At 33.8% G+C, this 15,090-nt stretch overlaps 1 protein-coding gene across 1 annotated transcript; it reads right to left on the bottom strand.

Moving 5' to 3' along the window:
* Positions 1 to 264: 264 nt before the first annotated feature.
* Positions 265 to 10,232, bottom strand: LOC125856374 (kinetochore protein NUF2 homolog). The gene is made up of 11 exons (XM_049535906.1): positions 9,980 to 10,232; positions 9,681 to 9,899; positions 9,024 to 9,114; positions 8,762 to 8,941; positions 7,267 to 7,356; positions 6,743 to 6,850; positions 6,046 to 6,099; positions 1,402 to 1,516; positions 1,169 to 1,326; positions 992 to 1,087; positions 265 to 488 (listed from the first exon to the last, which is right to left on the bottom strand). The coding sequence occupies exons 1-11, from the start codon at positions 10,138 to 10,140 to the stop codon at positions 408 to 410; spliced, it is 1,353 nt and encodes a 450-aa protein (XP_049391863.1). The 5' UTR covers positions 10,141 to 10,232; the 3' UTR covers positions 265 to 407.
* Between the last annotated feature and the right edge of the window lie 4,858 nt (positions 10,233 to 15,090).

Below are 15,090 nucleotides of genomic sequence, written 5' to 3'. Positions count from 1 at the left end.
AACAGTTTAATTTCATGCAAAGAACCATTTACTTTCAAAATACTTTCTCCACTTCTATGAATTTTGTTGTACTAATTGAAAATAAAGAACCCAACAGCTTTAATTTTTTTCAAATTATATAACAGAGAATAACATGAATAAACTCATAAGAACATGATGGGATTCATCTATATGTAGTAAAGTGAAACACACATGTCAATAAGAGAAACACAACAATTCAATTGCACCAAATAGGTCCAAAACAATTCAACAAAAGAGTACAACTCCTCTACCTTTTTTACAATTAGTGAATGCATTGTTCCTCCTCTTAAACTCCCACTTCTAATTCTAACAATAATAATAATTCTAATAAATAAGAAGATAAGATAAGAAGATATATATATATAAGAGTAAGATATAGTTAAAGATCAACTCCTTTTCTCAACACTTGTCTCGTCCACTTCAATGTCCGGTAGCAAGTCTTTGATTGAGTTTGAGTGGCGATAAAACTGACATTAGAACACGTTAAAGCAATCAGACAATACTAAGAAGGCGATATAATGTAATTCTATTGCTTCTACATATATGTTACTGTGGCAAAAAAAAACACTTATATTTGCTTTCTGAGTTAGGCGACGAGAAGTTGCAGTGTAGCAACGTAAAACAATAATATCAGAGGAAAAGTAAGAAGAAAAAATTTACACAAATACGCATAGAAAAGTAGGCTTGGAGTTACAAGTCCAATTCATTCCAACAAAATAAGCACTTTTGCATAGTTAACCCTCCTGCGATCTGCTTATCGTGTGTCTATTAATAACCCAGAGGGAGAGCATCAAGAGGGGAAAAAACAAGTGCGTGAGAGAGAGAGAGAGACTGATCCAAATAATAGTAAACAAAGATTAAAATAGCCATTGGCAAACTAGGCCTCAATTATATTAGCTCCCCATTGTTCGAATCCCTGTTTTATTCACCAAAATAGATATGTAGAACATAGATGTTGAGATAGTTGTACCTCTGCTATGACTTCTTCGCAATTACGGTCCAATTCTTGGCATTTTGATGCTCCAGACTCCCTTACTGAGTTAATTTTTTCAGTTATTGCATCCGCCTAATGGAAGAGGTGATTTTGGTAAGGAGCAAGCTCAAACAAGATATACTGTTTTAGAAAATCAAGACATGATAACAGTACCTCTGCAAGTACACCTTCCAAGTCATTTTGCCTAGCTTCAAGACCATGCCTCTTTGATTCCACTTCCAACTTTACATTTTTCAATTCTTTGGCAGCCTCCTCAAAACTAAGATTTCTTTCTTTCTCTAATTGCTTTCTTAATTCTTCCAATTGGTCCGCTGGATAATATATGATATTAGCATCGGACTTAAGAGGAAACTACAAATGAACGTAATAAAAACAGCTACGGCTACCTTTTCCTTGCCTTTCAACTAGTTTAGCTTCAAGGGACTTTTCTTGTACTTCTTCATCACTCAGCTTTAGTTTGAGAACCTTAACATCTTTCTCAATAGATTTAGTTGAATTAACCTGCGAGTATCATTCATATGATTTAGGCAAAATTTAAAGGCATTCATGACTGCTTTGCTTAGAATGACAACTATCCAGGGGAAAATTAGTGTAGAACTCATGACAACCATGGTCTATGTGAGAAATATATGGGAAAAATATTATTGAATTGTGCATCTAAATTGTTACATTGAAACCGTATTTATAGACACTACATTGGAATCCTTTTTCAACTAGGATTCCTATTCTAGGTAGGAATGTATATACTAATTTTTGTTCTAACGCTCCCCGCTGGTGCATATAAATCATATGTACCTAGCTTGTTACAGATGTAATTAATACGAGGACCTGTGAGGGACTTGGTGAAGATATCTGCAAGCTGATCATTTGACTTCACAAATTTCGTAACAATATCTCTTGAGAGTAGCTTTTCTTTGACAAAGTGACAGTCAATTTCAATGTGCTTAGTCCTTTCATGAAACACTGGATTTGATGCGATATGAAGAGTTGCTTGATTATCACACACAAGTTCCATCTAATCAATTTCGCCAAATTTTAGTTCTCCCAGCAATTGTTTGATCCAAACTAGCTCACAAGTTGCTGCCGCCATTGCTCGATATTCTGATTATGCATTAGATCGAGCAACCACACTCTATTTCTTACTCTTCAACGACACCAAATTACCTTCTACTAAAATACAATATCCGGATATCGAACGTCTATCAGAGGGTGATCCTGCCCAATCAGCGTCTATATATCCAGTGATATGCTCATGGCCTTGATCCTCATAGAGTAGTCCTTTACCGTGAACTGACTTTATATATCGCATGATACGAACAACTGCTTCCCAATGACTATCACAAGAGGAAGTCATAAACTGACTTACAACACTCACAAAAAAAGAGATGTCAGGTCTAGTCACTGTGAGATAATTCAACTTTCCAATGAGCTGTCTATACCTTTCAGGATTACTAAGTGGCTCCCCTTGTCCTGGAAGGAGTTTAAATTTTGAATCCATAGGAGTGTCAATAGGTCTACATCCCATCAATCTTGTCTCCTCAAAAATGTTCAAGGCATACTTGCGTTGAGAAATAACAATACCTGATCTAGACTAAGCAACCTCAATACCTAGAAAATACTTCAATATGCCAAGGTCTTTAGTCTGAAAGTGCTTAAAGAGATGTTGCTTCAATTTGATGATACCATCTTGATCATTACCAGTGATAACAATATCATCAACGTAAACAACCAAATAGATATACTGATTTGGTGTAGAATGTAGATAAAACACAGAGTGATCAGCACCACTACAAGTCATGCCAAACTGTTGAATTATTGTGCTGAACTTCCCAAACCAAGCTCTAGGAGTGTTTCAGAGTTCAGTCATTCCTCTCTGTCAACTCGAAGTCTAAGGCAAGGTACTTTCAATTCCATTTTCTTTTCTTTTCATAGGCTTTTTTATTGAGACCAAATCGTTTCTTCTTTCCCGCTATTACTACTACAAAGAGACTGGTCGCGACCCTTTTTCATTCAGTCTCCCAATAAACGAAAAAGGATTTTTGGTGACACGAAAGTTGTGCTCGACACTCTATTTCCTATTCCACTGCGCTAAGTGATCTTTCCCTTTCTTGCTGGATGACTACTATATGGTCTGACCTACGCAATTGACATACAAGGTTACTAGACTCCCCGTGAGCAACAAAATCAGGTGGTTGCTCCATATAGACTTCTTCCTCAAGATCACCATGTAGAAAAGCATTCGTAATGTCCAACTAATGAAAAGGCCAATGACGAACGACAACCATAGATAGAAAAAGACGGACATATGTTATTTTAGCCACAAGAGCGAAAGTGTCACTATAATCTAGCCCAAATATCTGAGTATACTCTTTGGCAACAAGGTGAGCCTTAAGCCGATCAACCTGACCATCTGGACCAATTTTGACTGCATAAACCCAATGACAACCAACAATAGATTTACCTGCAAGGGAGACAAGCTCCACTTATGCAAAGCAGACATCTCATCAACCATAGCCTTCCTCCATTTAGAATGAGAAAGTGTTTCACCTGTAGTCTTAGGAATAGAAATAAAGGACAAAGACGATACAAAGACATGATGGGGTGATGATAGACAATGATAACTCAAGAAGGTATATCGAGGGTTAGTATTTCGAGTGGATCGTATACCTTTTTGAAGTGCAAGCGATTGGCTAGGAGGAGGCAAGTCTGCAGTAAGAGTTGGCGCATGACATGAATCATTTGGGACTAGGGCTGGACGCGGACGGCGATGATAAATTAGGAGTGGTGGCACTACAATAGGAGATGTAGAAGTAACCGTAGATTCTTCAAAAGTTGGTACAGGTAAAACTTGAGGTATGGGTAAGACCATAGATACATCAGGATGATCAGAAGATGTATAGTAAGGCAGAGACTCAAAACGCCCTCCCCCTCACCGATTCTCCATAGACTGGTATGAATGCTTTTATATGGTTTGAGATGCGAGAATAGAGGAGTCAACAGTAGGTGATGAAACTTCTTTGTGACTGGAAGGTGACGAAGTAGACGAGAGAATAATTCATCAATTAAGGGAACCGTAGAACTGGCTAGAATCTGGTCACGCACAGAGTTATGGTTAGTAGGAAGTCCAGCAAGTGTAAGAACTAGAAACAATGTGTGCCTTTGCTCTTGTTGCTTTTCCACATTTGTAGTGTCTCCCGGAAACAGCCTCTCTACCTCCATGAGGTAGTGGCAAGTCTGCGTACACTTTACCCTCCCCAAACCCCACCTAGTGGGATTTCACTGGGCATGTTGTTGTTGTTGTTGTAGTGTTAGGCATCAACGTTTCAAATTCCTCCATGACTATCTGTACTTGTCCCAAGTAAATAGATATATCGGATTCTTTTTTTTTAAGTTGGTCAACCGAGATATCACATCATAGAATAGAGATATGTCATTAGTGTATAAAGTAAGTGCCTTTTCCCAAACTAAATAACATGTCTGAAATGGGCAAAACAAGGGCATCAACTTAGAATCAATAGAGCGCCATAGGAAACTACATAATTGGGCATCCACTTTCTCCCATTGTGCTTTGGCTTTTGCACCTTCGTCATTAGCCTTTTGTCTTTTCATCTACCACGCAAGCATTGTTATTTAAGTGATCTTGAACACCTTGACCCTTGCACCATAATTCAACTGAAGAATCCCAAGCTAAATCGTTTGAACTTCCCATTAATAGTTCTGAAGTGATTATATGGCTTGAATTTCCTTCCAATCCACATATTTTTGGAGCCAAAAACATCACACCCGAAAGACATATTTCGAAATTTGACTTGAAAATAGTAAGGAACTCGCTGGAAACTACCTACAGTGGTCTGAAAATTTTGGAAGCTGCTGGAATCTGCCTACAGTGGTCAGAAAATTCTGATTTCACCGGGAACTTGCCTGAAACTGCACTACAGTGGTCTGAAAATTCTGTTTTCGCCGGGAACTTGCCGGAAACTGCCTGAAAATCGCCGGAACCCTAATTCCAGTGATCGGATCTGGAGAAAACTGAATGGGTTATGATCGAAAATACTGGACAACCCCAACAGAAGAAAACAGCTCGAAAAAAATTGACCGGAGCAGCACTTACGCGCCAACGCATGACCCGGATCTCGCCGGAAAACTTCTGCCTTCGAACGGTGCGTGAGGGGTTTTTTTCCGATGGATCTAACTAGGGTTTGGTCTCTTGAGCTTCCCGAGCCTCGTAATGGTGTTGTCTTTCGCACAACACTTTCAGAACGAAAGATGACACAAATCAGTCCCAACCGTCGTCGCCGGAATTTGACACGGTGACTTGAAGTTTCTCACCAACGCTCTGATACCATGTGAGAAATATATGGGAAAAATATTATTGAATTGTGTATCTAAATTGTTACATTGAGACCCTATTTATAGACACCACATTGGAATCCTTTTCCAACTAGGATTCCTATTCCTATTCTTATTCCTATTCTAGGTAGGAATGTATATATAATATACTTATTTCTGTTCTAATAGTCTATAGAAAGTGACGTCTCACAACTTTAAAGGGCACTTTTATGATTCTTGGACTCAGTTGTTATTTTCCTCACGACTGCTATAAAACACTTACAAGTGGCACGTGTTGATGTGAAATTTGGATAGCTCCCTGTCATCAACCGAGATTCAGAATATATTTTCACACAATTTAAGATGAATGCACGGACATCTTATATATAAGATGTCCGTGCATTCATCTTAAATTGTTTACATCATAGATAGATCTATATATTTATTTTCCTTCCACTTCAAATGACTGTTTCTTCATCTAGTAGATCAAAGTAATTTGGTTCCTTGTTATCTAAATAAGCAAATATGTTAGGTATTCATAAATTATTTCTTTTCCTTATTCTGATTATCTAACTTTCACTTGTCTTCTTTACAATAGTAAATGCATTCAGGTAAAATAATTTATTATGAGAAATTAAGAAGTATGCACTGAAAATGCAGTAATGACAAATTTTATCCCAAAACAAGACATGCATGATAACCTGCTCCTGTATAGCCTGCATCTGATTGAAGTTCTTGGACATTTTCTTGTAAGCCTGACAAAGAGACAAAATTTAACAATAATTAAGAAAAACAAAATGAGAGAATGTCATCAAGCACTTCCACTCAAAGTTGTATATATTAACAATTTCAGTACAATTGCTATGAAGGTATAGCTTTTACATGCAAGCATGCTTGCAAAATTTTAGTTCCAATCACCCCAGCCAACTCTTCTCCATAACGAGAAAATTTGATTTTAGGAGGTAGATTCACTCAAATTCTTTCTTCCACAATTTCCTATTCAAGAAATAACTTATGAGATGTCCAGCTGCAAACTGTCCACACATGTCAATCAAATATTCTTACCTCATTTGATAAGTTGCTAAGACCTAATAAATAATTATCCAATCAATTGGACACATAACTAAATACTTATGGCCTTTTGCTCATGCTAATGTAGAAAAAGGGTGATTTCGCCAAACAGGCTGTTTGTTCCTGGCCACGTACTGCATTTTTTCAAAGGGGCATGTCATGACAATGAGAGGCTAGCACAACATTCCACTTTTTATAAATCTCCTGCAACTTCTCTTTTACATACTAATAACTATGCCGTTTCTCATTTATTGAGCATAAAAAAGTGAATAGATGCAATTTATGAGTTGAAAATATAGTATAAAGGTTGTATTGGATGAACAGTACCTTTGTATAAACCTCAAGAATTGCAGTTTTATTTTGAAAAGACTGCATTGCTGCTCTTTCAGCATTCCTTATCTCAGCTTGAAATGATTTCTTTTCCTCCAGTGCTCTCTACAAAATTCAATAGTCAAAAAATTAACACATGAAACGAAAAGGCTGCAGCAACTTGATGTTAGAGGAGCAAGTGCAGAAAACTTGCAATTAATTTCACAAACAGAATCTGAAATGATCTAGCTAAAAGAAAGAATCTCAACTTAGAGAAACTGGAACCATGCCTCAGAACAGGAGGTAGATATGTCATAGGTTTGTCAAAGCAAGAGAAATGTAAGAAATCCAGATTAGATACTTTAGTTACAGCATGTAAATCAGTCATATTTGCAATTATGTACAATATTAATATACCAGCATGCTCAATGTCATAGCACCCTTGACAAATAACAAACCACATCACTTGCACAAGATATCCAGAAGACATAGTTGATGCATACTCTTTTAAAACCAGCTCAACAGTCAGTAATAACTCATACCTGTAGCTTATCCGGTGATTGGACAATCTTAGAACGCAAATTGGCATTGTCATGAACAGCTTGTACCAATGCAAAGTCTGCATTAGAAATCTGGAAGGAGACCAAATGCAAATGGAATATTAGTTCATAACACAGATATCTTTTTGAAACCGGCATGACTCCTAGATGAGTATTAAAATAAGTAACAATGTAAAATTGAATTTAAATTGCATAGAGGAAAGATGTAGATGAGAGGAAACAAAAATACTAAATTCTATAATACAGTGATCAAAGAAACTATGATCTAGCTTGTATTCAATAATATGCGATAAACAATAACTACGCCCAATGGTGTGGCCTAGCGTTAATAAAGTGGGTGAAACTCATGGAGACCAGGGTCCAAACCCAACAAAACACTAGGTGATTTCTTCCCATATGTCTAAACCTTGATAGGTAAAGTTACTCTGTCCTTTTGTTGGTAGGAGATGGCAAGTACATGAGATATAGTCGAGGTGTGCACAAGATGGCTCAAACACTACCATTATACAGCAATTGCACTTAAATTCCAAGCAAGTTGACATCGGTCATATGAATCCTCATTGACAATGTTGCTCCATTTATACTCATCTCAAGCCAATATTTTACAAAATATAGAAGTACTAAAAGTTTTTGTTGAACAATCATCACCAACTTAATATCCAGGATATTTCAAAGAAGAATCTAAAATATTCGAGACTTATTTTTTTGAAATAAGAGCTCTAGAATGAAAATTCTAGAGAGAGAAGTCTAGAAATATTCTAGGAAGGGCAATTCCTTAAATAAGTGGAAGGGTTTATTCTAGAATACTTTTTTTTTTTATAACCGAGAAATATGTATGTGACCCGCCCTTTGGACCAATCACAGCCTTCTAAACTCGGTGGATAATGGGCCCGCCCCTCTACCCTTCTCCACTTAAATACCGGGCTTCGCTTTGCATGGTGTGGGGCTTGAACCTGCGACCTAAACCACAAATCCTCCACCTTTTGCCACTTGAGCTAGGCCTTGGGGGCTATTCTAGAATACTCAACTAAATTTTTCCATCACCACCTATAAATAAGGATGGTCATTTGAGATGTATGTGTGCTTAAGTAAGCAAGAAGGCAAGCATGAAGTGAGTCATCAAGTGAGAAGTGTGAGGAGCAAGTGAGAAATAAGAGAAAGCAATAAACAAAGTTGCAAGAATGTGAGTGAAAGAAAAAAATTAGTCCTCACTTTGTAATAATAAATTCAAGTTGTGAGCAACCAATTATGCTCAAGAATACTCAACAATTCTCTATATTTTCCACTGATGTAAATCTCTATCATACAAATCTTTGACTGGGCTAAAAAGATCCCTAGAAACATAGGACCTAAAGTAAGCCAACACCAAACATATGGCAAATATTCTTCATCAGACAGATAATCCAGTGTTAGGCTATTAGTAATTCATGAAATAATAAATATGACATTAAAAGGAGAAAAAAGCCAAACAACTGACCTTTTCATCTATCTCTTTAGCCCTCTCCTTAAGTTTTCTTATTGAGGCCTTCAAGGACATTTGGTGATTGTTAAGACCAGAAATTGTTTGCCTCAGTTCCTTAACATTAGAATCTATTTCTTGAACCAAAGGCATCTCCCTTTCTCTTGATTCATTTTGTACTGCAATCTCTTCATTTAACTGTGAGGCACAGTGTAAGTAACTTGAGAGAAACTTTGAGAAAGAAGCTTCCTGTAAAAATGTTTTCTACTACTTCAGATACCTGAGATATTCTAGCCTCCAGAGCAAGCCGTTGTTCATCAATGAGAGTCAGATCTTCCACAATCGGCCTTATAGCATTTAATTTAGTGTCCCTAAACTTTTCAACAACACATTAAAGAGAAAAATTGAGCAACACTTTGTTTTGGGGTGAGACGGGGTGATAATTCAGTTGAAGGACAAAAGAAAAGAAAATCTCAGGCAAAAGCTAGTAAACTTCTCCATTCCAGCTATTAATTGGAAGCATTTTTTCTGCAAAGTATTTTCATTTATCATAAACAAACAGAGAAGCATATTTGCTTGCCAAACTTATGTAAACTAGAAAGACAAAGTTTGTCCGAATTTTTTAATCTCTTTGCAGGTTGATGAATGAGATGGTGAACAATGATTGTTTGTCAAATTAAGCAAGATAAAACACATATATCTTTGCCTCAGTAAACAAAGACAGCAACTGGTCCATTAGCTAGCCCTTTCAAAACAAACAGAGAAGCATATATGTGTGCCAAACTTGGAAAGACAAAGTTTGTGTAAGCTTTTGATCTGTTGCAGGTTGATGAATGAGATAGTGAACAATGAATGTTCATCCATTAGTTAACTAGAGAGATATGTTTGCCTGAGTTAACAAAGACGGCCCTTTGAAAACACAAAAGTATCTACTGACCTGTGAAGACAAAAGTTGAGGATGGCTCCGACAAAGAAGCGGGTGCGATCAGGGTCAGGCTTGATCAAATCCCTTAGAGTAAATATCTCTGGACAATCCAAAGCAGCCAACATGTCCCTTATCTTATGAAACAAATTAATGGTCCGAAAAGAGTCGACATGAAGATCCGGGTTCTCAAGGTGCTCCAGAGCGGAGAAATCCAGCTGGTCATGATCATCCCTAAAGACAAGAGAAAGTAATTAGAAATAAAATTGATTGATTGATTGATTGAGACAAGTAAAGGTTGGGTTATTAAATACTGTAGAGTGTCGATATGGAGAAGAATGCTGGAGTAGAGTTTGGTGACAAAGTCGGGGGTGGGTTTGATGAGATCTTCGTCGGAGACACACGCTATTTGAGCTTCCGCTAATACAGCGATGATGTCTTGTCGAGGGAGTGTTGGGTAATCAAATCTCGACATTTCACTCTCTTGTTTTGGAAATCACCACCTTCGGATTAGGGTTCAACTGAAGCGGGCGAAATCCAATTTAAAATTCCAATTTTCCCTCTCGATTCCACCAAAGTACAAATTTATTTACCATAAATATAAATTACTGATTTTCGAAGCCCAAGGGTAAAATAATCATTTTATTACAACTTTTTCAAATGGCAAAAGAATGGGGGATTAAGGTGGGTCATGCGATATGGTATCATGATATGGTATTATGATATGGAATCATGAGATGAAATTGAAGGTTTGTTTGGACATGCGATATGAAATTTTTGTGTTGTATATTTTCTCATAAACATAAAAATCACATAAATTGTAAAACTATTAAAATAGTCCCAATTGTTTATTCAATCTTATCAAATAAACAAAAAATTATAAAATCGCATAATAAATTATTACAAAGTTATTTGTTCTCCACTTAAGTAATTGTTTCATCTAACTTTAATTTAATAAAAAAAACTGAACATAAATTGAAGTGTATTGGTCTTTAATATAATACTCCCACATAGTACGTACAATTTCCTCACGTTGAACTTGCATTTCTCGATCATGTGACCGAGAAGACGAACCAACATTGTTACTTTTATTCATTTGTTGGTCAATATCCTCTGTAACTATATCTTCATGTTTATAGACCATAAATATTTCATCACTACTTTGGTATTCTCGCAAATAATTATGTAACACTGCACAAGTTATGACAATTTTCACTTGTGTATCAATATCATAATGGTTCATGCATTGTTTCAGTATTCTAAATCTATTTTTTCAAGCTCCGAAAGTCCATTCAATCACATTGCGCAGAGATGAATGCCTATAATTAAATAGTTCTTTGGCATTTTAAGGCTTTCTTTCACTTCCTCGGTAATCTTGCAAATGATAGCGTAGTCCTTTGTATGGAGCTAAAAATCCTTTTGTGTTTCGGAAACCAGCATCAACAACATAAAAATAGTACTTCCAAGACAATGCAAAGTCATAAAATAAATATTATCTCTTTAAACAAAGTTAATAGGAAATATGTAACTAAATACTAATAACTTACACATAAAATATAAATGTTCACTTATTAAGGCCATAAAATAAATTTATTAATGTGATTGAAATTTTACCTTAAACCAAGGCCAAAATTGAGGATTATGTCGAAATTTGGAATGTACACCAGTCATATCTTTTGGTTGTATAAATGTTGGTGCCATCTTGCTAATTGTCTCGGCAACTATTTTAACATGCCGGTTAATTATTTCAAGTGAATATTGAAAAGTTTCACAATCGTGAGGTGTGAGTTAAAGTGACTATATATTGGTGAAAATAATAAATTTTATGTTGGTGAGAATAATACATTTTAAAAAGTAATTATGTGATTATAAATTTTATTTACATATGAAACAAATGGTTAGTAGATATAAATGTGAGATTGTTTTAACAAAATATAAACTTATAGATCAATTATTGTATTAAAATATCTCAAATCATGATATAGAATCACCATATAATTCCATATCATGGTTTTTGGAGAATATGGTATCACTTCTCATGATATGGGATCATGAGATGAAATCAACGTAAAATCGCATGTCCAAACGTAGATTCCATCTCACGATACCATATCGTGATATGATATCGCATGGTATTGCATGGCCAAACGCCTACTTATACTCAACCACCCTTTACTAAGTTATTATGGATTATCTTTAAAAAAAATTGGGTCAAATAAAATCGGCCAGTATATTTTCAAAAATTAAGGAACTGACATACAAAAAATTAATAAAATTTTGAATTCTTATTCAGTGGCCCTAAAATATTGAAGAAAAAAAAGGCTTAGATCTTTTAGAGGAATATGGTTCAACAGGTCGATGGTTCAAAAAAAATTGAACCAAAAAGAGTCGACAATAATATTTTCAAAAGTTCATGGATATACACACATAAAAATTTGAGAAAATCCTGAATTTTTGTTTTCCAACACCTAAATGCTAGAAAAATTGGAGTGAATGATGTAGAGGATGTGAATATCATTAACCAGGTCATTACAAATTATTCTAAGAAAATTTGGACAAAAAAAACCACTTAGTATATTATATTCTAATAAATTCATGAAATAACACATACAAAAAATAGAGAAAAACTGTGAATTTTTGTTTTGTAATTCCTAAATGCTATACAAAATGTTGTGGAAAATGTACAGGCTATAGGTATGATCCAGTAAGTTATTACGGATGATTCAAAATTTCTTTTGGTCAATATAGAGCCCATCAATAATATTTTCAATAGGAGAATTTTTGCAAATAGCCATTATAATAAATTTAATTATGTTTTATAGCTATAGTTTGCATATTTACGGGTTGTAGCTATAGTTTAAGTTGTCTCGTTTGTATAATTCACGGGTACATTTGTATAATTCAGTTATTTTTGTATAAACTTAAAATAACGAATTTATACAATTACAAACATCTGAAGTGTAAACAGTTATACAAATTATATTATACAAATTCTAAATTATACAAACGTGCGAATTATACAAAACTAAAAAATTAAGCCGCATAATTATAATTAAAAATAGATCACAAATTGTAATTAAGGTAAACTACAGATATATTAACTAAATAACTAGTGTATATTTATTTATACATGTAATTTTTCTTTTTCGATAAATAATGAACTAACCATACGAGAAAAGTAAAACAAAATAAATTAGACACATAAATAATTAAAAAAATACTAGCGTGGATCTGCAAAAGGCAATGTACACATAAATGATTTTAAAAATAATTGAACCAAAAAAGACGGTCATTAATTTTCTCATGGCCAATAAAGAAGAAGAAGATGGTGACAGGCAGTGAGACCAGGATGTCTGGTTTTTTTCATCATGATCGTAAAATACCCTTTTGTATGTTATCATTAGAACCGTCAATATGGGCTAGGCCTATTAGACCGGTTTGATTTAATTCGTAATTTGATAGGATTAGACTATTATTTTTTGAGCCCATTTAAGAAAAAAAAAATTTAGCCCGATCTGAATAAGCCTGCCAATTTTTTGGGCTTATGAAATATGAATAGGGCCGTCCCATGGATCAAATAAAAATTAATTAAAAAATAAAAATAAAATAGAGTATTATAAATAACAAGAGTCTAAACTCAAAATCTGTTTAAAGTTTAAAATATTACAATTTAAATACAAATTATGTTTATAAAATATGTACTACATAAAATTAAAATTCCTTAAAACTTCTAGGGAATCACTATATTGGCCATAGCCTATGGAATATTGTCATGATTTTTGTGTTTTATTATGATTATTGGAAAATAACTAGCTTAATATTTCTATTTAGTTATTTATGTTTTTACTTGGAACTTAATAAATATTATAAAGATAATTTTATTTGTGGATTTGATTAACAAGTAGTAACACCATATAATATTGTCTTGTCAATATTTATGATAATATATTTTAAATTATAATTTAATTTAAAAAATTATAAAAAATATATTTTTAAAAAAAGAGAGTTGGCCTGTCAAAGCCTGTAGCCCACGTACTTGAGGGCTGGGACAACCATTTTCTGGCCCACACAAAAAATAGGCTTGCCCAGCCTGACCCGTTAAATTTCAAAGTTTGTATAGGTTAGCCCGGATGGGGTGGGTTAGCCCATATTGACAACTCTAGTTATGATAACACTCTTTTAGTACATTGTAATGTTGAAGTCGAAATTTCCGTTAGGATATAGTTTAAAATTAAATTAATTTGAAATTGAAGTTTCATGTATTTGGACAAATAATTTGATTTTTTAAGTTATTTATTTTTTCATAAATTATAAAAACTTCAGAAATTGTAAAAACAATTAAAGTTTCTTCAATTCTTATACAATTTTATCAAATGAATAAATTATAGTTCATTTATAAAATATCAAAATATCTTAAGACATCATATTAAAAGAATTGCATATCTTCATACTCAATAATTGCAATTTTTTCAATTAAATATAATTTATAAAGATCTATTAGTCAATAATAATTATTGTTTAATATAATTATTATAAATGATAGGGACAAATAGGGATGTTCACGGTTTGGATAAAAATCGATCCAAACCGAAAAATCGAACCAAATCGATAAAATAAAACCAATTTTATTTGGGTTTGATTTGGTTTGATTTTAGATTTTTGAAAACCGATAGTATTTGGTTTGGTTATGATTTTATTTGAAGAAATAATCGAACCGAACCGATGAATTATATGCATATATTTTATTAATAGACATACTTAATATATTGTTTTTATAAACAACTTTAAAGATCTTACATATATTTTCATTAAAATTTCTTTATAATTTACTTATTGAAAGCAAAAATGTCGAAGATAAAAACATTTATCTTATTGATTTCATGTATATGAGTGTCTGTGACAATTCTTTGTGGGACTGAAAATGTTATTGTCTCTTCATTCTAGGCCAATATAGTAAATTTTAAAGTTTTATTGATAGTAAATTTAGTGATCGAAAGTTCAGTAATTTAAGTCATTCTAACTATTTTTAGTTTTGAATGGATTGTTGTCACTTTTTTCACATTTTGAATGAATTGTTTCTTTTATTTTTGTGTATGGTTAATAACCGAATAACCAAACCAAACCAAACTGAAACCGATAATCACCAAATCGATAGATGTATATTATATTTGATTTTGATAATTTTAAAACCGATTAAGTTGATTTAATTTTTATTTTAACCAATAACCGATCCAAACCGACCCGTGAACACCCTTAGGGACAAACTATTGCGAATGAATTTGGAATCTCAAATGATAATCCTAAATGAGATGTCAATTTGAAATAATGATCCTATGAAAGCTTAGTTATTTAGAGCATGTGTTAATTGACTTATTTTATGTGTACTTTAAATTAAAATAACTTTTAAACAATTTTAAAATGTTTG

The sequence above is a fragment of the Solanum stenotomum genome, chromosome 2 (genome assembly GCF_019186545.1).
Source record: "Solanum stenotomum isolate F172 chromosome 2, ASM1918654v1, whole genome shotgun sequence".
In the NCBI taxonomy this organism is placed as follows: Eukaryota; Viridiplantae; Streptophyta; class Magnoliopsida; order Solanales; family Solanaceae; genus Solanum; species Solanum stenotomum.
The sequence above is the reverse complement of the archived record's forward strand: the minus strand, read 5'-3'. Positions and strand labels throughout refer to the sequence as shown.

What these genes read in the sequence shown, in the direction of transcription:
- LOC125856374 (XM_049535906.1), bottom strand. Translation starts at nt 10,140, where the DNA reads ATGTCGAGATTTGATTACCCAACACTCCCTCGACAAGACATCATCGCT. An exon ending in TGGAGGCTAGAATATCTCAG is followed by an intron (nt 8,942 to 9,023) that starts GTATCTGAAGTA and finishes TGTGCCTCACAG; the next exon opens with TTAAATGAAGAGATTGCAGT. An exon ending in TGCAGGCTATACAGGAGCAG is followed by an intron (nt 1,517 to 6,045) that starts GTTATCATGCAT and finishes TGATACTCGCAG; the next exon opens with GTTAATTCAACTAAATCTAT.